General features: G+C 35.1%; 2 protein-coding genes and 2 long non-coding RNA genes across 4 annotated transcripts; 3 read left to right on the top strand and 1 right to left on the bottom strand.

Annotated features, from left to right (window-relative positions):
- The first annotated feature begins 8355 nt into the window (after positions 1 to 8355).
- Positions 8356 to 9036, top strand: LOC113742113 (uncharacterized). Its single transcript, XR_011813282.1, has 2 exons — positions 8356 to 8664; positions 8847 to 9036. It is a non-coding gene; the product is annotated as an uncharacterized lncRNA (long non-coding RNA).
- A 1415-nt stretch (positions 9037 to 10451) lies between these two features.
- Positions 10452 to 14689, top strand: LOC113742019 (norfluorocurarine oxidase-like). Its single transcript, XM_027269695.2, has 2 exons — positions 10452 to 11511; positions 13791 to 14689. Exons 1-2 carry the CDS (start codon positions 10597 to 10599, stop codon positions 14400 to 14402), a joined length of 1527 nt encoding a protein of 508 aa, XP_027125496.2. The 5' UTR covers positions 10452 to 10596; the 3' UTR covers positions 14403 to 14689.
- A 3541-nt stretch (positions 14690 to 18230) lies between these two features.
- On the top strand, positions 18231 to 20427 carry LOC113742601 (cytochrome P450 71A8-like). Its single transcript, XM_027270476.2, has 2 exons — positions 18231 to 19462; positions 19656 to 20427. Exons 1-2 carry the CDS (start codon positions 18503 to 18505, stop codon positions 20262 to 20264), a joined length of 1569 nt encoding a protein of 522 aa, XP_027126277.1. The 5' UTR covers positions 18231 to 18502; the 3' UTR covers positions 20265 to 20427.
- LOC113723263 (uncharacterized) lies at positions 19511 to 24274 on the bottom strand. The gene is made up of 4 exons (XR_003456943.2): positions 23905 to 24274; positions 22308 to 22399; positions 19990 to 20389; positions 19511 to 19878 (listed from the first exon to the last, which is right to left on the bottom strand). It is a non-coding gene; the product is annotated as an uncharacterized lncRNA (long non-coding RNA).
- Between the last annotated feature and the right edge of the window lie 634 nt (positions 24275 to 24908).

Here is a 24908-nt window from a genome sequence, read left to right as displayed (position 1 = left end):
TTATATTTTGGCCCCTGTATAATTTACCAAATTTTCTCCGTCCTCGGGTTGAACCCATGGTTGGCCAAAAGGCCAACCAGTTGTCTGACCATGGTCGCCAGACTTGCTGGCGACCCTTTGCTTCCATTGGTTGGCCAAAAGGCCAACCATGACTTTTGTTCATTGTTGCCAGCAAGTGCTGGCGACATCCTCTTCAATTTTTTTTTTTTTTTGCTTCGGTGTTGGGTTGGCCGAAATGCCAACTTTTGCAAATTCTTTCTCTGCCGCCAGAGATGGCAGCCCCCCACTCTTCCCTTTTTGTGTGTGCGGTGTTGCTGCAACGCCTAGCCAAAACAAAGCAACGGCAGCAGCCGCTGCTCTTCTCTTCCCTTTTTTTTTGTTTTTGTTTTTGTTTTTGTTTTTCTTGCACCAGATTTGGGCAACCTATTTACTCACAGATTCAAATCTAACACCCTATTCATTCGGATGCACCTATGAATTTTCCTAAAAATATATATATCTACATATATATAGCAACAATCCATATTCGTAAAATTTCTAGGGCAATTAATTCAACTACTAAAACTTAAAAGAGGAATTTTGCGTGAACTCGGGACTTACAGGTTTAGGTGCCTAGTCGTCTAATCGATTGACGGTGTCGCCTGCTTCTCCTTCTTTATTCTCTGATGGCTCTTGCTCTAGGGAGGCAGACGAAAGAAAGGCAAGGAGGGTGTTATTTTTCTTGTTAAGGTTTCAATAAAATCCTAAACCTAGCACTACCTACTAGTAGGTGGTTTGGGTAAGAGTTTCAGTTTATTAGGAACCCTTATCTCATCCTATAGTTATTTTATTTTATTTTATTTTATCTAGTAATTTTATCTTTTTAATTACTTGGGAAAATAAAATAACAAAAATCGGTGCCAAAAATTGTGGGTTTTACATTCTACCCCGCTTACAAAAAGTTTCGTTCTTGAAACTTACGTACCTTGATCAAAAAGATATGGGTATCTATTCCGCATGTCCTCTTCTAACTCCCACGTTTCCTCTCGTGGTGTATGATTCGTCCATTGCACCTTGACATAGGGTGTGGTCCTTCCGATCCATGATTCTTAAAGGAACTTCCTCCACTGATAAGTTCTCCCTCACCTCGACGGGCTAGTCCTCCAAAATATGGCTCGGGTTTGATACATACCTCCTCAGTTGGGAGACATGAAAAACATTATGTATCCTTGACAAAACAGGTGGGAGAGCCAGTCGATACACTAGAGGTCTAATTCTATCCAGTATTTCGTAAGGTCCTACATACCTCGGACTTAACTTACCACTTCGTCCAAATCCCAACACTCCCTTGGTAAGGGATACTTTCAAATATACCTTTTCTCCCTGTTGGAACTGCAAAGGTCTCCTTTTTGAATCCGCCCAACTCTTGTTTTGGTCCTGAGCTACTTTTAATCTTTTCCGAATAATCTTAATTTTCTCCAAAGTTCGTTCCACCAAATCAGGGCCAGTGATCAGTTTCTCACCTATTTCATCCCAATATAAGGGGGATCTACACTTTCGTCCATACAACGCTTCAAACGGTGCCATACCTATACTGCTATGATAGCTATTATTGTACGAGAACTCCATTAGTTTCACCAACCTATCCCAACTATCTGCGAAGTCTAGTGCACAGGCTCGGAGCATGTCTTCCAGAGTTTGTATGGTCTTTTCCGACTGTCCATCATCTGAGGGTGGAAGACGGTATTTAGTCTTAGGTATCAGTCTCCATAATCTCTTGATAGGTCGACTAAAATCTAAACGTGAATTTAGGGTCCTAATTCGACACTACTTTCATAATTCATTTTTAGACAAGATATCACATTCTCTCCCCCTTTTAAATAAGTTAACAAAATATAAACATCTCGAAACCTACAAGATATAAACATCAAAATAAGTTAACAAAATTCCCAATGTTCTTGCAATACATCTTGGAGATTATTCCTATAATGTCTAAATTGGATTTCCTTATTTAATTCCATCAAGCTTCTGCTACGCACTCTTATTTTTCCTTATACCTCCCATCTTCATAGTTATATAGCGCAGACGAACATAATATCTCTCACAAATCCAACATTTTAAATATCGACTTATACCGCTCTATAGAGATCAACCTATAGAAAGGATGCCATAAACACTAACAGTACCATTTCTTCTTTTGTCACACATTCTATCACAACTTACTTATCCACTATCGCAAAAGTAGTCCTTATCTCGATATATGGGTTCTTGCCCACTGTATTTGTAATTGGTGATGCAAATCCTTTACTTCCCTCAAATCTCATATTTACCTCATTTCAAATTCCAAAAAGATCAATAATACCTCAAATAGCATCACTCCTATTTCCAGATCCTATAACTTGAGTTATTTACCACTAAATGCCATGGGAATCTTATTTCCTTTGGTCATTTTCTTTTTCCTAACTCAATTCAATTTCTGAAAACATTAATATCTCAAATATCATTTCACAAACTTCTTGGTCATACAAAAATATAGAAAATTTTGTACAAAAATTATCACCAAATTCTCATATAGGAGATTAATAATTTTATCATAACCTTGGTAAAGTATTATCTATGCATAGAATTTCAAACTCACACAAGTTTAGAAGCCTACCAGTGTTTGAAACATAAGTCAACTAATTGTACTTCTAATACTATTAGAACTTAGAGTACAAAGAGAATTTATCAAGAATTATTGTTAGATTTTTCTATACGATAAATTTTTTTTTTGTAGAATACATATATCTAAAGCTCTTTTGAGATTGGGTGAGTATAAAAAAAACATTTTGCACAAGATTGTAGGATATAATTATTCAATGTATTTATTTTTTTCTTATAGATATATATACATATATATTTATAAACTAAACTTACCAAGCAACTGTAAGGTAAAGGTACATATTTAAAAATTCTGATTAAAAACTATTTGTGCAAATAAAATTTTGGTTTCACCGTTTATTCATTTTTAGGTAAAAATTATGTAAAGTTATATACTGTAAGAAATTTATAAAATATGTCTTGCCTGATCATGATGTAATAATACCAGAACTAATAATATCAACTAATTTAATAAATGTCTTGAGCATTAGATCTAATTATCGTAAACCTCAAAATAAGTCAACAAAATTCCAAGATCCAACGTATATTGCTTGCATTCGATGACATCATATTGTTGATCATTTATACTCTCGTTGTGCACTCTAATTTCCTCAATATTTTCAGTTTTCTCTTTACTAGACTTCAACTAGACATAAGATCATCCATAAATCTGACATGTAAATGATAAACTTCAAATGTACTATAGAGATCAAAACTTACAAAAAGAACACCCTAAATACCCTTTTATTATTATTATTATTTTTTGTAAGTGTCAATCATATTTGGCAAGTGGGCTTGGTTACCTTTTCAACTTAACATATACATTTAGTCACCACTTACTTACTAAAAGTAATCACCATCTCAATACCTGAGGTCATTCCAGTAAATTCGTAACCTAAAATTCTAATACCATTAAATGTTATGGAGTCACTAATTTTCTTTTAATCCCTTATCCATTTCATTCCAATTCTCAAAATCACAAATATCTCCAGTATCTTTACACCTACTTCATTCTATCACAACTTGAGCTATAATACCACTAAATATCATAGGAATCTCTTGATCTGTTTTGCATCTCCTTTCCATCTCCAAGATCATTAATATCCACACATCATTTCTCACACTTCCAGATCATAAAACCTAAGCTTTGATACCACTAAAAATGTCATGCCCCGAGCCCGCACGTGCCCGTCACGTGACATCTTGCCGTATTCTCAAATCCCGCTCAAGAATACAAGGCATCATTTAACTAGTCTAAACTTCAAAAGTACGAAATAATATAACTAAAATAAAATGCGGTACAAATCTCATAAAAATGTAATCTACGAATATCCAATATGTTCGTATATTTATTTTTTAATGGAAACAGCGGAATCGAAAATAAATAAGACTAACAACTAGAAGTAGCTAGCCTGCCAACTTCTATTCACTTAAAGCTAATAAAAGTCGTCCTCAGGGTCTTCTACGTAAACCAACTCATACTCTTCAGAATCTGCAAGAATGATAAAAAGTGAGTTGAGCGACAAATCACCCAGTAGGTAATAACTACCCCTCTGTTGGACCATGTACTCGTAATTTTATAGATACATACATATAGATACGTAGCAAATCATTTGGGCATCAATCACATCCATAATTTTGAAAGTAACGTCGTTTATAAAGCAATCAGTAGTAACAAGTGGCAAGCAATTTAAAAGCACCCTATTGATAAATGAATATGGAAAATCATAAGTCATAAATCATTTCATCTCAATTCACAAGTCTCTTCATATCCACTCATAAATCAATTCACAAATCAGTTTATAGGTCTCATTTCAGATCAGTTCATAAATCATTCTATATCAACTCATAAATCATTTCATATTAACTCATAAATCATTTCATATTAACTCATAACAAGTACATGTGATGATCGGCTATTGAGTACTCAGTTTAGAGATTAAACCCCTTCTAGGTGGGCGACCAATAGATTTCATGACTACCGATTGGCCTCTTTTCATACATGGGTCAATCGGCCGGACTTTATACCAGGCTACCATGACCTTGCCAATCGGCCGGATTTTATACCAGGCTACCATGGTTTTGTCAATCGGTCGGACTCTATACCAGACTACCATGACCTTGTCAATCGGTCGGACTTTATACTAGACTACCATGACGATTAAGCAGGACTATAGCCCCTACCGTCTATTTCATGACTGTTTTGAGTTTTACTTGTCAAAAATTCATTCCACACGTCATATACATAAATCTTTGATTTCATAAAAGATTCAACTCGTTTGGTATATAATAACATATCAAAACATTTCAAATAAGTCACATGGTCCATTTTTATATAGTAAAAATATAACCTTCATCAATACCCAAGTAAAACATTTAATCAAATATGTTTCGAGTCAACACAACAAAACAAGATTGAAAACAAAACTTTCATTTTTGCACCTTTGAAATCTCAGAAGGGTAAGTACCACCTACCTTCGTTTGACTGCTCGAGTAGAACTACCTTAGATCTCTTAAACTGGTACCGTACCTATCAAATGCATAAGCTTCCTAATTAGTTGTTATTTCCTATAAATACATAACATACAAACTCTGAGTAAGTCGAATATTCGTGTCTAGACCATTGTATGAACCCTAACAGCATTTTCCCTAAATTGGACGATTCCCATTTTTGGAAAGTTTTCTAATTTGGAAAGTTTCTATTTTTAGAAAGTTTCTTAATTTGGAAAGTTTGCCTTTTTGTAAAGTTTTATAATTTAAAAGAAAATAATTATTCCTAATCATGTTTATTATCTTGACTATTATCTTATTATACATATTTATAATTTATAATTATTCATTATTATTGTTATCGTTATTATTAGTGTTATCGTCAACATTATTATTTACTACTAGGATTATTATCATTAGTGTTATTATTAGTATTATTATCAGCATTATTATTATTATTATTTTAAGCATTTCGTTTAGCCATTTAAAACTTATCTCACCTTGTCCAATTTGGCTTAATACGACTAAATTACAATCGCTCTGTTTGGATTGACCATTTTTCAAAAACAAGTTTTTCAAATACAATGTTACAGTAATATGCAATAATTCAAAAAACATTTCGTCTATACAATATATCAAATATACTTCAAAAAAAATTTTAAAGTAAAAATTTTTCATATACACTGTTACAGTAAATTTTTTCAAAAACACCCTTAAAATCAGCTAGTCCAAATGGAGTTAATGTTTTTAGATTTCCATTTAAGTATCTTATACGTAATTAACTAAGTATAATTTTACATGACTAACCTTTCAATTCTAACAATTATTTTAAATTGGGTCCTGAATTTTTAATACCCACGATAAGCTATAATTTATAATTTATTACACATTTACTACATTTTATATTATATTTTGGCCCCTGTCTAATTTGCCAAATTTTCTCCGTCCTCGGGTTGAACCCATGGCCAACCAGTTGTCTGACCATGGTCGCCAGACTTGCTGGCGACCCTTTGCTTCCATTGGTTGGCCAAAAGGCCAACCATGACTTTTTGTTCATTGTTGCCAGCAAGTGCTGGCGACATCATATTCAATATTTTTTTTTTTTTTTTTTTTTTTTTGCTTCGGTGATGGGTTGGCCGAAATGCCAACTTTTGCAAATTCTTTCTCTGCCGCCAGAGATGGCGGCCCCCCACTCTTTCCTTTTTGTGTGTGCGGCGTTGCTGCAACGCCTAGCCAAAACAGAGCAGCAGCTCTTCTCTTCCCTTTTTTTTGTTTTGTTTTTGTTTTTCCTGCACCAGATTTGGGCAACCTATTTACTCACAGATTCAAATCTAACACCCTATTCCTACATATCCACTTATAAATCTTCCTAAAAATATATATGTCTACATATATATAGCAACAATCCATATTCGTAAAATTTCTAGGACAATTAATTCAACTATTAAAACTTAAAAGAGGAATTTTACGTGAACTCGGGACTTACAGGTTTATGTGCCTAGTCGTCTGATCGATTGACAGTGTCACCTGCTTCTCCTTCTCTATTCTCTGACGGCTCTTGCTCTAGGGAGGCAGACGAAAGAAAGGCAAGGAGGGTGTTATTTTTCTTGTTAAGGTTTCAATAAAATCCTAAACCTAGCACTACCTACTAGTAGGTGGTTTGGGTAAGAGTTTCAGTTTATTAGGAACCCTTATCTCATCCTATAGTTATTTTATTTTATTTTATTTTATCTAGTAATTTTATCTTTTTAATTACTTGGGAAAATAAAATAACAAAAATCGGTGCCAAATTCCTATTAATTGTAATTTGTTGTCCTTTATTTTTTTTTCTTCTTTGTTCAGTTTATTTTCCTTCTCTATTGTAGTGTTCAATTCTTATTATACCAACCTTTAAGTAATTCTCCATTGTTAATCGATGACTACATATTTATACTGCTGCGTTCACGTGTATGAAGTAATTCCATTATTGAACCAAACATAATTTGAACAAGGAGTATATATGTGTAAGTAAAACTTTAATTGGGTTCAATTCCGATGGTAATCTTCAAGATTTATTATTGACAAAGACAACTTACTCTTTTGTTTCTCCTCAAAAAAAAAAAAAATTACTTTTGTACAATAATATGTGTTTGAAATATTCAAGAGTCAAGCCACACGCATGGATTTGTTATTTAAACACAACCATAACCACGAGAGGCTTATCAAGGACCTTTGCATTTTCATTGCTAATTTGTTCATTTTGGATTTTTCATTGTCTCTTCTCCTTATCTTGGTCTTACTATTCCTATGCTTCTTCAAGATTAGGCAAATAGCCAATTATAGCACTTAAAAAAAGAAAAAATAAAATTGGGCTTTCTTCCATTTCCTAATTTCGAAGAAGTTAAGGGAGAGGGGAGGAAGGAAAGGGAGAAAAAGTGAGAGAGAAGAGAGGAGGAGGGCAGGGGTGGAGGTAGGGGGGATTTTTATATTACAAATATCCCAACAATAATATTTAAAATTCTAAAAACAGTTCAATAAAAAACTATAGTAACAATTTTTTCATATATACTGTTATAGTAAAATTTATGAAAATCAGGTCTAAAAATATCTAATCCATACAGAGCTTTAGTAATAAACAGTATTTTGTAGAAGACTAAAATTCTATTCTACTTGTACCTGGAGTTAAACATTTTGTTTTGCGTAATTAGAATTTTTTTTTTTTTTTTTTTTGTCAATTAGCTACATTTATACTATCCTATTCTAGGAGAGAGGGGGAATCTAAATGGGTTGTATAAGGAGTTAGATGGAAGACGAGCTCATCTAAACTAAAGAGGTGATCTAACACACTTTTTAGATTTTTTTAATTGCAGGGTAGGAGATAAAATCAATCACAGAGTATCAAAAAAAGAGAACAAATTATTATGCTACCCTATTAGTTTTGTTTTGTTATGGTATACAATTCAACGTTAACTTTCAGATAAACAATCATATAAATCCACGTCAACTTTGAAATAGAAAAGATGTGTTTGAATGTCATTTTCTTCAACTTTGAATGTCATTTTTTTTCAACTTTGAATGTCATTTTTTTCAATAAAACAGCATTTCCTTTTTCTTTTTCAAATCCCATGATTAGGACGTGTTTGGTGCAGGACTGATGCAATATGGAGTGGCCAATGACTGAACTTCTGAGGCACCCCAAAATCCTGGAGAAATTGCAAACTGAGGTAAGACAAATAACTGAAGGAAAATCAGAAATCAGTGAAGATGATTTAGACAAAATGCAGTACTTGAAAGCAGTGTTCAAGGAGACTTTACGACTTCATACTTCAATCTCATTATTTCGTTCGTCGAGAATCAACTAAACACGTTAGGATAATGGGGTATGATATACCAGCAGGTGCAGCAGTAATGGTAAATGCTTGGGCAATTGCACGAGATCCATTGCTTGGATTCAGCCTGCAGAATTTCAGCCAGAGAGGTTTTAACTCTGAGTTAATTCCATTTGGTGCTGGACGCAGGGGTTGCCCTGGTACTACCTTTGTTGTGGCTGTCAACAAGCTTGCATTGGCAAAACTGGTAAACAAGTTAGAGGCCTTCTTTACCTATCTTTTCAAGTATAAATGTGGACCTTATACTGATCTATTCTCCAAATAACCAGACAGCAAATATCTAGTGTTGGCAAATTGTATTTAAGCTACTGATCAATAATTAAAAAAGGTTTGTATACTGAGTTATCTCTTATTATGCCTATCCAACAGTTCAGCTGCAGGATAACTCTGAGTTGGATGTAGAATTTGCATCAATTTGGGAACATCAGAGAGAAGGATGCTTTCTGTATCTAACAGTTGAAAATTTGAAACAACAGAAAATTGTAATTAAATCCCTCGTTTCGAAGGAATAACAGTTCAAATTCCCTATGATTGATTTTGGAAAACTGTACTTCTTTCATTTGATAAGATGTTGCAGTGCATAATTGCGTCAAGGACCTACTTTTATCAGCAAAACCATTTTTTTCCTGTTTCTTGGGGGCTATTATGCAAACTATGAATGGTTTGATGATTTGATTACTCTATGATATTACGAGTGCAGAGAGAGTGCCATGGGGCTATTCCATCTTAGCATAGCTTCAAATGCTATATATAGCGTTTTGGAGCAGAAATTTTATTGTATAACAAATAAAACCAAGTAAAGCAAAATCTTTTGATTATCCAATGAGTTAGACTAATCATTAGTTTTTGAAAGGCGTAACAATTGCCAAATTTACTATAGATAAAACTCATAATCTTCAAATCACGTGGTTTGATCTGTGATGGTCCCATCACACTCACCTACAGAAGCCAGTATTATGAACATAAACCAATTACAGCTTAATCAGCTCATGGTAATACATTTCATGAGGTAATACACTATACTCTTTTTTTTTTTTTTTTTTTTGTCAAACGAGGTAATACTTTATATTCGAATATTTCTAGAGTTGAAGAATATCGTGCCTTGGTAGAAAAAGTTAATTAATAAAATTTCCAAATATTAGTTCCTCAAGATTCCGAAAGAAAATCCAAACTCACAAGTCACAAGCATATGGTGCATTTATACTATTAAACATTAGTTCAAACTTTTTTTTTTGTCGCAACGATAATAGTCGTATAACCTACTCTAATTTAGTCTAAGGGGAGGAGGAATCGACAAGAAACTCCGTCGAAGAAAGCCACCTGAAAGTGACAGTTACAATTAAGTGGCAAATTTAACAGGAGGTAAGGGTTGAACCCTTGACCTCCCAACTTTCCAAGACTTGTAAGTCTTAGGATTGGCAAACATTAGTTCAAACTTGAAAATACGAAAATTGCATGTCAAATTTTCTTCAAAGACACAAAATGATAGCTATAATTGATTGTGGCAACCTAGACGGAGTTACCTATTTCTGTACCTAACCGTTGAAATTTTGTTACATAATTTGATAAGACGTGCGTGGCAACAAGGAGAATCAACTGCCGGCTGTGGACTATGGCCGAAAGGGAATAATCGATGTTCCGGCTTTCTTCATCCAAGGAGAAAAAGATATGCTATGCTAAACGTCTTTTTCCTATTTCTTGGAATCAAATTTTGCAAAATGTGAATGGTTATTTTTTCACGAAGGAGTTTTCTCCATGATTCCAATACCATAGGTCCAAGAGCGTTGGGAAAGATAAATCAGAGACCAATAATATAAATCAGACAAAAAAACCATAGCTCCAAAAGATAAATCAGAGACCAATCAATTAATTTTGTCCTGTGTAACATGTGGGCCCCTTTTTTCTTTTAAGTTTAGATAAAAATTTTAAATTTAAAACCTCTCACCTACACTCTCTTTATCTGCACTATCTAATTCATCCCTCCTATATGCAATACCGCGCGGCTTAAATCATCCTAATGTTGTCTGGTGTATTATTGGGATTTCAATTCTAAAAGCAGTATGTAATCTTATATAAGAAGAGTAGCCCATTAATAGGCAAACCCAAGATCATATAGACCATGGCGTTCTCTTTTGATCTTTTATTTTTCTCAGTTTCCTCAGTTGTATTCCTTCTAGCCCTTTTGAAATGGTTCCATGCTGTTTCTAAACCCCAAACAAAGCTACCACAATCTCCACCAAAGCTCCCAATAATTGGAAATATTCACCAGCTTGGCTTGCTTCCGCACAGATCCCTCCAATCATTGTCAAGAAAATATGGCCCACTCATGCTACTTCATTTTGGAAGCAAGCCAGTGCTGGTAGCCTCTTCCGCTGATGCAGCTAGCCAGATCATGAAAACCCATGATCTGGTTTTTTCAAACAGGCCTAAATCGAGCGTTAAAGACAGACTATTCTACGGAAGTAAGGACGTAGTATTTACACCGTATGGTGACTATTGGAGACAAGCCAAAAGCATTTGTGTGCTGCATCTTTTGAGTAACAAAAGGGTTCAGTCATATCAGCATGTTAGAGAAGAAGAGACTTCACTCATGATCGAAAAGATCAGTCAGATGTGTTCTTCTTCACCTGTAAACTTAACTGAAATATTTGTAACTCTCACAAATGATATAATTTGTAGGGTTGCCCTGGGGAGGAAGTATAGTGAGGAAGAAAAAGGGAGGAAAATTATGGAAAATTTGAGGGTTTTTGTTGAGTTAATGGGTGTTTTTGATGTAGGAGACTACATTCCTTGGCTTTCATGGGTTAATCGTTTCAATGGTTTGGACTTGAAAGTGGAGAAATTTGTTAAGCTGATTGATGAATTTCTTGAGGGTGTGATAGAAGAGCACATAAATAAGAGGAAAGGTGAGGCTGAAAATGACCATTCCGTTGAGGCAAGATGCCTAGACTTTGTGGACATTCTGATCGAGGTTAATAAGGAAAGAACTATCGGCTTCGCTTTTGGCCGTGATGATATGAAAGCCATCATCCTGGTAAATTAGATCTCTCTCCATCTCTTTAATTGCATCGCACTATGAGAATTTATAATTAGTTTCAACTCTGAAAAGAATTTTGTTTATTAGTAATAAATCATCTAGTACTAGTTTTGAAGGTAGTGACTTGCACTGGGCTGGAAGGTTTGGATTTTGTTTGGTACTGTCATACAAATGTTTTTAGTTTAGTTGACTTGGACATGACAACTTAGTAAATGGCATCCTCCTCCTTTACTCCGATGTGCAAGATCAAAATCTATTTGGTTTGTAAGGTTTACTGAATTCAATATTATTAAACTCGGATGGTTGAATGAACCGGATGAGCTTTTTGTTCATGCCTTCATGGTTCAACCACTAATTCAATTAAATGTTTTCTCATTTTAGTTATAATTAGAAAATTTGAATAATACCAATTATATAAAGGGAAAAAATTTCTAGTGGCTAGCCTGTTCAACAGTTGGAGTTTTACCAGGTTTGTCCGGTTTGATCGGTTTATGTTTGAGTTTGACTCATTTTTTTTATTTTTTTTCTTGCTTTAACATAAAATCTTGTGAATGGCAGTTGGGTCAGATATGGGTAGACGGGTCGGGTTGAGACCCATGTACAATAGACAATCCGCTGACCCGAACACAATCCGTCAACTCACAACGGGTTAGAATATTTGACCTGAATCCGAAATTTTCGGGTTGGCGGATCACCTGAATGACCCGAAACATAATTTCAATTTACTAATTTACCATTGTAGTTTTTAACAGAACTAATTTCTCACAAGACTAATTGCATAATGAAGTAATAAAAATCTCGATAAAACAATTTCAAACCAGATCTGAAATAAATTAAAATACCGTAAAAGTGTTTTTATCCCAAACCAGATCTAAAATAAATTAAGACCCTATAAAATTAGAAAATAATGTAATACATCATTTGTCCAAACATAATGATTCACACAAGTTTAACAAATTTATTTAGGATTAAGTGGTTAATACCTTGGAAAAAAAAGAATAACTTAGTTTAGATGGATAAAATTTTTTTATATTTATTAAATTATTTTTAATTCATAAACAGGTTAATAGGTCAACCCGTGGGTGACCTAAATTCGGCTTGTTTTCTTTTCGGATTCATCAGGTTTGACCTGATTCTGTCCAACAGTTGTATGGAATTTTTTTTTTTTTGAATTTCATAAAAAAATGAAAACAAAAGATTACATAGTAGAAATTCCATGTAAACAAAAGATTCTGAAGCAAAAAATGAGCGAATTCCATGTAAACAAAAGATTAACATACTAGAACAAAAAATAAAAGTCATAAACATATCTAGGATAATTAAGTCAAATATGTATTAATTGTATTCTATTCTAACATCTAAATATTGATCACACTAAATATTGAAGAATGAATAATGATAAATATTTATCCCTGCCATTTTGGGTAGAAGACCTTATTATTTTGGACATTACTGCATACCAAACAAGAGGTAAGGATATTAAATAAACATACAAAAAGGGTTGACTCACTATAAAAATTCTAAAATTACCACACAACTCTATATATATACACTCTTTAGTATATTTAATTTATATCAAAATTACTATGAATGTATGTAATCACACTCATTTTCGTCCCTTATATTTGAATACCTTCCCTTGTTATCAGATTAAAAGAAAAATTCATCCCTTGCATTTGAATACCTTCTCTTGTAAAAAATTTTCAAAAAAAAAAAAAATCCTCAATGGTTGCTTGGGTTAACCGAACTTTATGCACTTAAACTTGAGACCATTTAATGTTTCCAAAACGATAAGGTTTAAGGATTTGTTATCTGTCCAGTGATGCAAAAAACTTGACATGCATTAAACTTCTGACTGAAATAAATGTATAACATGGTAACTTTTAAATTTACATGTACCTAAACCTATTAATCTTTTGACAAGTTCAACTCTACTACGTAAATCTTCAGCTTTTGCACTTCACGATTGAGTTTCTAAAATTGGATTGCATACCAGAACTGCAGATTTTGGAGGAAAAATGAGCAATAATAATCAACATTTTAGAGGGAAAAGTAACATAATGTTTCGTCTTGTATGTGGTAATTAAACGCTTATTGCGATAGTATGAATATTGTTAATTTGTCTTCATTTTTCTTTTTCCTTGGAAAGGTATGATACAAATTTATTGCTTGGGTGCAAACGTGCCAATTTTTTTTGAAATTGGAAATTTAGATTAAAAAAAAAGGCGCATCTATGCATGTTCTAAAGCAACACTTTCTTTCATTCCGTCATGCAGAACATGTTTGGCGATGGAACTGACACAACACAGTCAGTTATGGAATGGGCAATGTCAGAACTGCTAAAGAAACCTATAACCTTGCAGAAATTACAGGCTGAGGTAAGAGAACTGACCCAGGGAAAACCAGAAATAACTCAAGATGATTTGGAGAAGATGAGATACTTAAAAGCAGTGATTAAAGAAACTCTACGATTTCATGTTCCTGCTCCATTACTGGTTCCTCGAGAATCAACTCGAGACATCAAAATAATGGGGTGTGATATACCAGCAGGCACACTAGTGTTGGTGAATGCTAGTGCAATTGCAAGAGACCCCATTCTATGGGAGAACCCTGAGGAATTTCAACCTGAGAGGTTTTTGAATTCCAAAATAGATTTTCGAGGTCTTAACTTTGAGTTAATTCCTTTTGGTTCTGGACGAAGGGTTTGCCCGGGTATCAACTTCGCCATATCCGTAAATGAACTTGCATTGGCAAAATTGGTCAACAAATTTAATTTTGCATTGCCTGATGGAATGAAGCCAGAGGATCTGGACATGACTGAAGCATCTGGTATCACAGTTCACAGAAAACATCCTCTACATGCTATTGCCACTCCATATCTTTGTTAATGGCTTCGTATTCATATGCTTTCTTTTTTATTTTGTGTCTTATTTCTAGTGGAAGTTCACGCTAGTCATAAAAGTTCTCATATTTCCATCGTTTTATGTTTACTTGATGTCATGTACAAGTATGGTTAGAACAAACAATTGAGTGATCTAAATAACTTATCAAGTAGGTCAACACATAGGAAGCTTAGAACCACCTATGTACAGGTTGAGTGCCTTCGGTTTGCCATTGTTCTGCCCTTGTACTCCTTATAAATGCCTACTCTTAATGACTAGGGATTTGGTCAAAATATTGAATTTCTATATTGTACAATTGAAATCATTTGCATGAGAGAGGCTTGCAAAATAGTATAGAAAAGCTATGAGACAAAAGATTAATGATAATAATAATAATTAAGTTGCTCCACTTTGGATCCAGTGCTGCCGACTTTTGATATGGGTTATAAATGAATAACGGAAAAATGGCCCCGTTTAAATTGTATTTTTCTGGATTTTTTGTAAAAAAATTACTGTAGCGATTTGATATATATGAGATAAAAAAGTGATAGAAAAATGTGTTCACGGAAAACGTAACAATTTTTCTGAGAAAAATCTCAATCCAAACGGGGCCACGTTTTTATGGCTCATGTTCCTACACCATTAGTGGTTCCTGTCAAACTTGGCTCCAAGCATCAACGAAAAGGGCCTTGACCCACAACGGATCTTCTGTCGCACATTCTATGTCACTCTCTATCCCACTTTTTATTATATTGCTATTTCTCCTATATAAACATATGTTTTAGTTCTTTTACTTCCTTAAAATTTAATAACTATTAATTGAGTGAAAAATAAATACAACAGCTTAAAAAAAGTAATATATAATAGAAAATTAAAAAATATAGCAAAAAATTCATAAAAAATCTCATTTTTTATGCATTTTAATTTTTTGAGTTTGTTAAATTTTGTGTATTACTCAATTAATAGTTATTAATTTTAAGGAAACAAAAAAGAACTAAAATATGATCTTTATGTAGAAGAAATAGCAATATAATAAAAAGTGGGACAGAGAGTGGCATAGAGTGTGGGATAGAAGATCCGTTGTGGCCATGACCTGTTGCAGCCGTACCATGTAATTAATATTTGTGAATTATTGGGCAGTTGGCAAAATCCATTATTGAGGAGAAAAGCAGCAAGAATTCCAGGGCAAGGTTCTCCACATTTGATGTTGATTTTCGACGTTCAGCTTTGGATCAATTCTATTTGGTAGTTAGTGGCCGTTAATGACCTTTTGCATTGCCATTAATGACTTCATTTGAGCAACATGTTTGGGCACGTATGATGTTGCATTGCCTGATGGAGGGAAACCAGAGGACATGAACATGAATGAAGGCGGTGTGTTTTGAAAATTGGACTGGAAGGACCGGTTCAACTGATTGAACGAAGAACCAATTGATTGTCCGACCCAAATCTCATGAAAAAAATAAGTGGATGTGGGTGGCTTTGCGCTTTTATTGCTCGAACTTGATGGCAAGTTTAATCAACAATTTATCTAATAAGTTTAATTTGAGGGAAAGATTGAGTTGGATGATAAGATGGGAGAAATTATAAGTAGAATGCCATGAATTCAATATCTCTTATTTACAAAAAAAAAAAAAATTAATTAAACAAATTACTTGTGTCAATTCTTGATCCAACCCGTTCGACTTCCAAACGCATGTGCTAATTATGCCAAAGCATGTGTACTCTTCACAAAAATTCTGCAAATCCAAAAAAATCTTAATTCGATAAAATATATAATATTAAAGTGACTGTATCAATATAATTTCAAGAGATAAAGTGATAATAATAATGCAATAATACTATAAAATAAAAATGTATTTTTGTTCAGAATTTGTTAACATGTTGAATTGAATTACCTATAGAAGTGAAGTGATTAAAAGATAATGTTAGGAGGTAAATTAATAATAGTGATATAGTTTTAAGGAGGTAAAGTGATAATAATCCATTCCGGAAGTACCTAAACTTTGCTCCTCCTTAGCACACTTGCAACATCCACAATGTCTTGGCATTTAGTGGAAAGTTCAATCACGTCGGACCTCGGATTCTTCAATCTTTAAATTTCTGCTAGAATAATTTAATGAGAAGACCGGTTTTCCCTGCTCTTTTACTTCTCTACCTTAACGTTTTGCCTAGTGTGGGGATCAACGCGATTAATCTATTAAAAACTTGAGGGGAACAAAATTACTTGCGAAAAAATTTCAAAAAATTCTGGATGAGAAATGCAGGCAAGGGATTTCGAATCCATTACCTAGCTAGCTCAATAGCTAAAGAGTAGAAATTAACTCCTCCCACATCGTGAATTCTTAAGAGTATGCCCATGTTTAATTTATGTTTTGAAGTCCAGCGAAGCATTGCACCGCGGACGAAGTGAGCGGGTCAAGGTCAACACATATGTGGTGCCAGGCTCTGCAAAGTCCTCGGGCCATTTACTATAGAAATACAGGCTTGGAAACAAGCAAACTTCTTGGACTTGGGAGGCTATCACATTCATGTGATGGGCGGAGACGCGTGTGGAGCCCTGTGACTCTTGTCCAGAAGTACCTTGGCCGAAAAACAGTTATTCACTTGGTCCATTGAGGCTAACAGAACGGGGCTTACGATCCGCGGTGTTTACTTTTTGGACCAATAGTATTGTTTTACCCTTTGTTTTTCCGTCGCCAAATTATGTTCGTGAAGCTGAAATGCGGAAGAATTAATTATTTTCCTCTTTTTTACCCTATAATTGTGGTTTTATTTTTGTTCCCTCTAGTTGCCAAATTCATTTTGGATTATGGATATATGGATTCATTTTGTATGTTAATTTCCATTCTTTAGTATTGGGTTGTACTATTATTTTGATTATAATGCAGTTGTTGTTTAATCATATTTTTCATTTGTGACGGGAATCGAGCAAGATTCAATAAAACAAACAGTTAATCAAGAAATAAAAATATAAAAAACTCAGGTGAAATTGTTTTAGCTTCTCTCCCCTTTTTTTTACTATCCCAAAGTTATAAATTTTAAGTTGTAGTTTTGTTTGAAATTCTTTAGTTCGATGCACGTAGTAAAAAAAAAAAAAAAAAACCAGTCCTTGTTGTTCTCATATGTTCTCATGTTGTAAGAGGTTTCGATTTGTCCTTATTTTTTCGGGCAATTACATTTTATTCCTTGTGGTTTAGTATTTTTGTACATAACCCTCTACAATTTCAAAAGTTATATATAATCTCCTCATGATTTGAATTAAAATATCATAACGGATTCATATAAAATGTCAAAATACCCCTATATAAAGTTGAAAAGTATTTATTAACCACAGGAGGGTTATGTGTATATTTTAAAAATTTTAAGGGGATTATATGATAAAATATTAAACTATAAGGGGGTTATATGATAAATATAAAACCATGCGGAGTTAGTGTGTTATGTATATTATGTTTTATATTTTGGTTTACTTCAACCATTTTAATTTTTAAACAAGGGTGATTTTGATATTTTAAAAAGTTTCATTACGAATGATCATTTTCGTCATTTTAACACTTTAATCCAAACGATGAGGGGTTATATATAATTTTTGAAACTATAGGGGGGTTATATACAAAAATACTAAACTATAAGGGGGTAAAGTGTAATTTTGTCCTTATAGATTTGTCCTTATTTTTCCATCCTCTTTTGTCATTTTTCTGCAAGTCTATCCATATAGATACCACACGCCTGCCAACTGACACAAGCTTGTCCATACTTTTTTTTTTTTTTTTGTCGCAACGATAGATGTTGTATAACTTAATCTAGCCTAGTCTAAGGGGAAGAGGATGGGGTTCGAGCCTAGTCTAAGGGGAAGAGGATGGGGTTCGATGTGAGTACAGACTCCATCGATGAAGGTCAATTAAGACCGCCACAAATGTGGCAAATTTGTGGGAGGCAGGGATTGAACCCCTGACCTCCATCATCACCTTTTTATGGTGATGGCCACTGGACCAAATGGCTAGTGGCCAAGCTTGTCCATACTTGTCCATACTTGTTTTCCAATTTTTTGTCTGAAATCAGAGTCTTGTAGCCTGAGCAAAATACAGGGGAGATTAAAGCAAATGGCAAGCTTATCAGGCTTGGTATCGGAGCTAAAGATTGATGTATATATGTTTCATCCAATCTTTTTTTCGCTTTTTCCTTTAATCTTACTGTGGTTTCTCTTCAAATTAGTTTCAAATTCGAGAAAGAATCAGCCACCATCGCCACCAGGACTTCCGATTATTGGAAATCTTCATCAGCTAAGCTCACTGCTTCACTATCCTCTCCACTCCTTAGCCCAAAAATATGGTCCAATCATGTTTCTCAAATTTGGTAGTGTTCCCACGGTTGTCGTTTCATCAGCTGATGGAGCTAGCCTAATCATGAAAACCCACGATTTGATTTTCTCTGATAGGCCATTTTCGAGCACAGCTAATAAACTTCTCTATAACATGAAGGATATATCGGTAGCACCCTATGGCGAGTATTGGAGACAGTTAAAGAGTATTTGTGTTCTTCAGCTCCTGAGCAACAAAAAAGTTCAGGCGTTTCGTAATATAAGGGAAGAGGAAACGTCGATTATGATGCAGAAGATTAAAGACGCTTCTTTGGATTCAACACCTGTGAATTTGAGCGAAATGTTTGTTTCGCTGACTAATGATATTGTATGCAGATCGGCTTTTGGGAGGAAATACGGTGCAGGGGAAACTGGAAAGAAATTCAAGCTGCTGTTGGGCGAATTCTTGGAGTTACTGAACGGAGGAATTTTAGTCAAATCTGTGCCCTGTCTCAGCTGGATTAATCGAGTTAATGGTTACGATGCCAGAGTGGATCGCGTTGCTAGAGAAGTAGATGAGTTCTTGGAGGGCGTGGTCCAAGAAAGGTTGGATGGTGCAGTGGAAAAATATTCCTGCAGGCCAAGTGGTGAGACGATTGATGGTGAAAGCAGGGAAGACTTTCTTGATATTTTGCTGAAAATCTATAAAGATAACGCAACGGGTGTAACCATGGACAGGGACAGCGTCAAAGCTATAATATTGGTAAGCACAATTTTCTCTGCGCAGTGAAAATAAAATCATTAAGCTTCATTTTCTGAGTATAAAATCATTAAGCTTCTATAAAATCATTTTTTCTGAATATAAAATCATTAAGCTTCATTAAGCGTCATCTCTGATCATTCTCACGGACAATCAACAAATCATTGATTTTAAGTGTATATCTTTTTGACTGTAGGATGTATTCTCTGCTGGAACTGATACCACGGCTACAGTTGCAGAATGGGCAATGGCAGAGATCTTAAGACACCCCATTATCCTAAAGAAATTGCAAACTGAAATAAGAGCGGTTGTTGGTGGCAAAGAACAGATATCCGAGGATGACTTGGCCGAGATGCATTATTTGAAAGCAGTGATCAAGGAAACTCTTCGCTTACATCCTCCAATTCCGTTGCTGGTTCCTAGAGAAGCAAGAGAAGATGTCAAAATAATGGGATATGATATTGCAGCTGGTACAATGGTGATCATCAATGTTTGGGCAATAGGTAGAGATCCTGCATATTGGGATGAACCTGTGAACTTTATGCCAGAGAGATTTATGGATTCGTCTATAGATTTCAAAGGGCATGATTTCCAGTTAATCCCATTTGGTGCTGGTAGGAGGGGTTGTCCTGGAATCGCTTTTGCTGTTGCCAGCAATGAACTTGTGTTGGCAAATTTGGTAAGCAAGTTTGATTGGCAATTTCCTGATGGTGCACAGGGAAAAGAGTTGGATATGACAGAATGCCCTGGCGTTGCAGTTCGTCGCAAAATTCCTCTTCTTGTTATTCCATCTCCACTTTCTTGAATTCTTCACATGGCCGAATGCTGCAGATTCTGTATTCTTGTCTTGATACAAATGTTGGATTGATTCCTGAGAAGGGCTGCAATTGCACTGTGCAATAGAAGGTCTAATCTCTGACCAGATTTGAACTGAAAAAATGAGGAGGCACCAAACTTGTTATCGTGAATAGTGCAATAGTAATTATAACTTGTGATGGGATGGATTAGAGTAATGCCACGACAGCAATCTATTATGCAAAGCATTATGAAATAATCCCTTATAAAATCGATTTAAACAATCTTGTTAGCTGTCAGAAAATTGAAAATTTGAACTTGCCAAGGGACAAGACTACAATCACAACATGATAATCAAATCCAACCAAGAAGCAATATCATTAATTTTGGCGGCTGAAGTTTGGAATTCAGCTCCATGGAGGGCAGAAGACTGCTTTCTAAGATAATTGCTGAAGCTTTTTGTTCGTGGCATCCTTTTTGGCTGCTAGACATTTGGAACAAAATCTAAAGATAGCTTATTTTACATCTCTTGACAAGAAATCAAAACAACTAATTTGGCACGATTTGAACAATTTCAATTTTCTTTTGTAAAAATATGGCTGTTTTTATTTTAAAAGTTAACGACGTATATTTGAGGCACATCAAGTTTGGCTGGACACCTAGATGAGCATGATAACATATCAGAAATGGGTGTGAAGAATTCGGATATTAAGTAAATTTTTTGCATTGGGCAGGAGGGAAGTAGGCGAAGCAAAATAAAATAAAAATGTCTTACATATATTTTGTGTATATATTTTGGAAGTAGGTGAAGCAAAAAAGAACTAAAACGTGATGTTTATACAGGAGAAATATCAATATAATAAAAAGTGGCACAGAGTGTAGGACAGAAGATCCGTTGCGCAATTATTGTGATATATTTGTGTAATATTCAATCTTAAAAAGAATCAACAGCTAATTATTCTGGATCACCACTTTATGCTATTGATAAACTAATTCAATAATTCCAAAAGGGTTAAAAATAAAAAAGCCCCCTGTGGTAAGCCTAATACACAGAAAAGCCCCCTATAGTTTCAAAATATACAATACGACATCTCATGCTTTGAACTAAATTGTAAAAGTGACGGAATCCGTTAAACTTAACGGAAATGACTTATTGGAACTAGGGATGTAATCGAGCCGAGTCGAGCTCGAGTATCACTATACTCGAGCTCGACTCGACTCATACACACAGAGGCTCGAGCTCGACTCGAGCTCGATCGAGCCAAGAAAATCGATACTCGAAGATCGACTCGAAGAATTTCCTCAGGCTCGAGACTCGACTCGATAAGGCTCGATCTTTAATCGAGCCTTATCAAGTCGAGTCTTATCAAGCTTTTTGACTCGATTTGACGAAAAAAACAGATCAAAGGTGATGTTTTGGGAAGAATCAAAGGCAAGCAAGTAGCTATCAGCTGGAGTAAATGAGGCATAAAATCCATGATTCATCAATACAAATACAACTAAAAGTATCCACATTCTACCTCCCACAGTTAGCATCTTTAACACCCCTAAAAATCAGATTCACCACAAAGAAGAATAGAGAAGAAAAAAGGGAAATTCCCACTTGCTGGATTGCTTGACATGAAACTTTCAAATTCAGCAATTACCCACCAATGGTAGGTGCCCACAAGAGCAGAAAATATGGATGATTCTAATTCCTCGGATCATAGTTCCTAAGTGTGCTGCAAAAGTACCCAAACTAACCAAAATTCCCCACAAAATTTCAAAACTCAGCAAAACATGAGCTGAGCCACCAAATTGAGAGACAAACAATTATCTCAAACAGCCACAATATCCCAACTACCACAAGCTCAATTCAGAAACCAATGCCAAGATCTATCCAGAAATTCCTTTTCCCCACAAATATCACTAATTACTAACTAAAGAAAGCTGCTTTAAACAAGAACATGTCAGAAAAATATGTTCCTGGTTCAGAAATGGACCATAGTCCAGCAGAATTACAAGTGTTTGAACAGGATATAGAAGAATGAAGTTGAAAACTCTTGTCACTAACCTGACCCAGCAAAGATGACCTCAATACCACCATTAAAATGCAATCCCAGAGGCTGGAGCCTTTTACAGCAAATTGCAACAGCTCTTTCCAGGCTGTCATTTTAAACAGAGGAAAGAGCAAAAGAATTGAACCCACAAGCAAAACCTCTGAACCTTATACCACACACGACACACTCAAAAAACAAGTTTTCTAGACATTTATCCTACACATTAACATGTCATTAACCAGCGGCCAGCCTGCTCACACAATAGTCATACATTCGGCAAATGAAAGAAAAAGGCTTTAAAATATAAACATACTCCACAATACATAATAAGTTACGTCTCATAAATTAACAAGGTCCAAATAATGAGCTAATCTAGATTTAGAAACATAAATCTTCAAAGCTTTGGCAAGTCGAATTGTTTGATTGTCTTGGCTTCCTACAAAAAGCATAGAGGTAAAAACACAAAAAAAGTTACATAACTTCCCAAAAGAATAAATTAACTTAAAACAGCAAAGTGTGGTCTAAGAAGGAGCAGAAAAAGAAAAAGAATTTTTACAAGCCTAATCAAATATAATTACCCAAAAAACTTAAACCATAATACTAAACCCAATAACATAAACAAATTAACAAAAAATATTAAGCCACAATTATGATCTAAAGTCAAGAATTAATTTATCCCAAAAAGTCATATAAAATAGGCAAACATAGGATTAAGCTCAAGAAAGGCAAAATGGATTTGATTTTTCCAAATTTTGAGGCTACGGTGAACAAGGGGGACTTGAGGGATTAAAATGCAACAAAGCAGGGACCTAATTAAGGGACTTATGATGGTGTTGGAGGCAAATATGAAGCTCAGGAAAAGACAGGACCAAATCACTAAACAAAAAGAAAACGGAGGGACTGAAATTGCAATTTTGGACAAGTGATCATCTTCTCCAACGAGCAAATATCAATTACCATTCAGCAAGACAGCAACCAGAAATCTGGCTTCAATTTCTAACCATTCCAACAAACAATGAGACTCACAACACTCCCTCTCATAACATCAATTCGAATTCACTCGACCGGAAGCATAAGGAGCAGAAAAATGTAAGACATCAACACACCAAAAATTCTTAGATGCGAGGAAGTGAACTGGCCGACTTGGCCAGTATTTTTCATGTGCAAAAATGCAGACCAATCACCCTTCAACTAAAACTTTCAATCAAGCATTTTGTCGAACAGTAAATGGGCATTAAAATTTTGCCGGATTCTCACTCAAATTAAAGCAATAACTAGCCCAAAAATGATCAGAAACCAAGACATTCAGCTCAATCAACGTATGCGGCATGTATATTCAAAAGCATGAGGCCAATCTTTCTAACGGGTAAAAGGTGGAATTTTTCCCCAAGGCCTTAACTTTTAAAGGCTGCACAACTGGAGAGAGCTTCTTGTGTATAAAATACAAAGCTTATGTTATATCACACCTAATCTAAACTACTACAACAGTTAGAGTTTGCAATTGGAAGCTCAGATTTCGTCCCCTTATCAATTCAGGATAACAAGTTTCCTAGTCGATCTTGGCCCATTTTAATGCCAGAGACACAGAGCCAAAAACAGAGGAGCACTTACCTAAGTGAGCCAGAGATGAGCAGTGATGAACCAGCGATGAACTAGTGAGATCTTGGTGCTTCGTCTTCGACACTCGGCAGCGATGAACCAGCACGGCAGGACACAGCCGACAGGAGACGTACAGCGCGGCGGACTGGCGGAGGCCGGAGAGGCAGAGAGCAGCTTCGATTTGGGACTTGGGACTTGGGACTTGTTAAGGCGATGGCGATGGCGATGGAGTCTCACAGATGTGGCGAGCAACGGCGTCGGCGACGAACGGAGTGAGGGTGTAGATTGGTAAAGTGAATTTTTTTGCTAGGCTTCGAACAGAGAAGAAAGTCGCACAGTCGGCACAGAGAACTGAGAGAAGGAAGAAAGTCTTTTCTTCCTTTTTTTTTAGACATTTTTTCTTTTTAGTGTTTTTTACACTTATGTTATTACTTTTTTGCCATTATAGGATTTTATTATAAAGAAGGTAATATTGTAAATTTCATATAACTTATACCCATAATAGTCATTTTATAATTATAATAAATATATATTATTTAAATTATAAATATTTTATTTAATTAACTCTGGCTCGTCGAGCTACTCGACGAGCCACGAGCTCGGAAAATGGGACTCGATACTCGACTCGATTTGGAGTCGAGTTACTCGAAACTCGACTCGAACTCGGTCAACCCGAGTTCGAGTCGAGTTGTTGACCGAGCTACTCGCGAGCTACTCGCGAGTAGCTCGGCTCACCAACAACCCTAATTGGAACCTAAAAAAAAATTTTTATACCTATTTTTTATCAAATATACCAATTCTACCCCTTAACCCTCAATTCTCTCTATTTAGAAAATAAAACAAATGATTTTTTTGAGCTGTCTTTTGCTTAATTATATCAGGGTATTTTGGTCATTTTGACCATTTCCGTTAAGTTTAACGGATTCCGTCACCTTTACAATTTAGTTCAAAGTATGAGGAGTCGTGTTGTATATTTTGAAACCACGGGAGGCTTTTCTGTGTATTAGGTTTACCAC

Source organism: Coffea arabica, chromosome 4e (assembly GCF_036785885.1).
Source record: "Coffea arabica cultivar ET-39 chromosome 4e, Coffea Arabica ET-39 HiFi, whole genome shotgun sequence".
NCBI lineage: Eukaryota > Viridiplantae > Streptophyta > Magnoliopsida > Gentianales > Rubiaceae > Coffea > Coffea arabica.
This window is presented reverse-complemented; position numbering and strand designations above follow the sequence as displayed.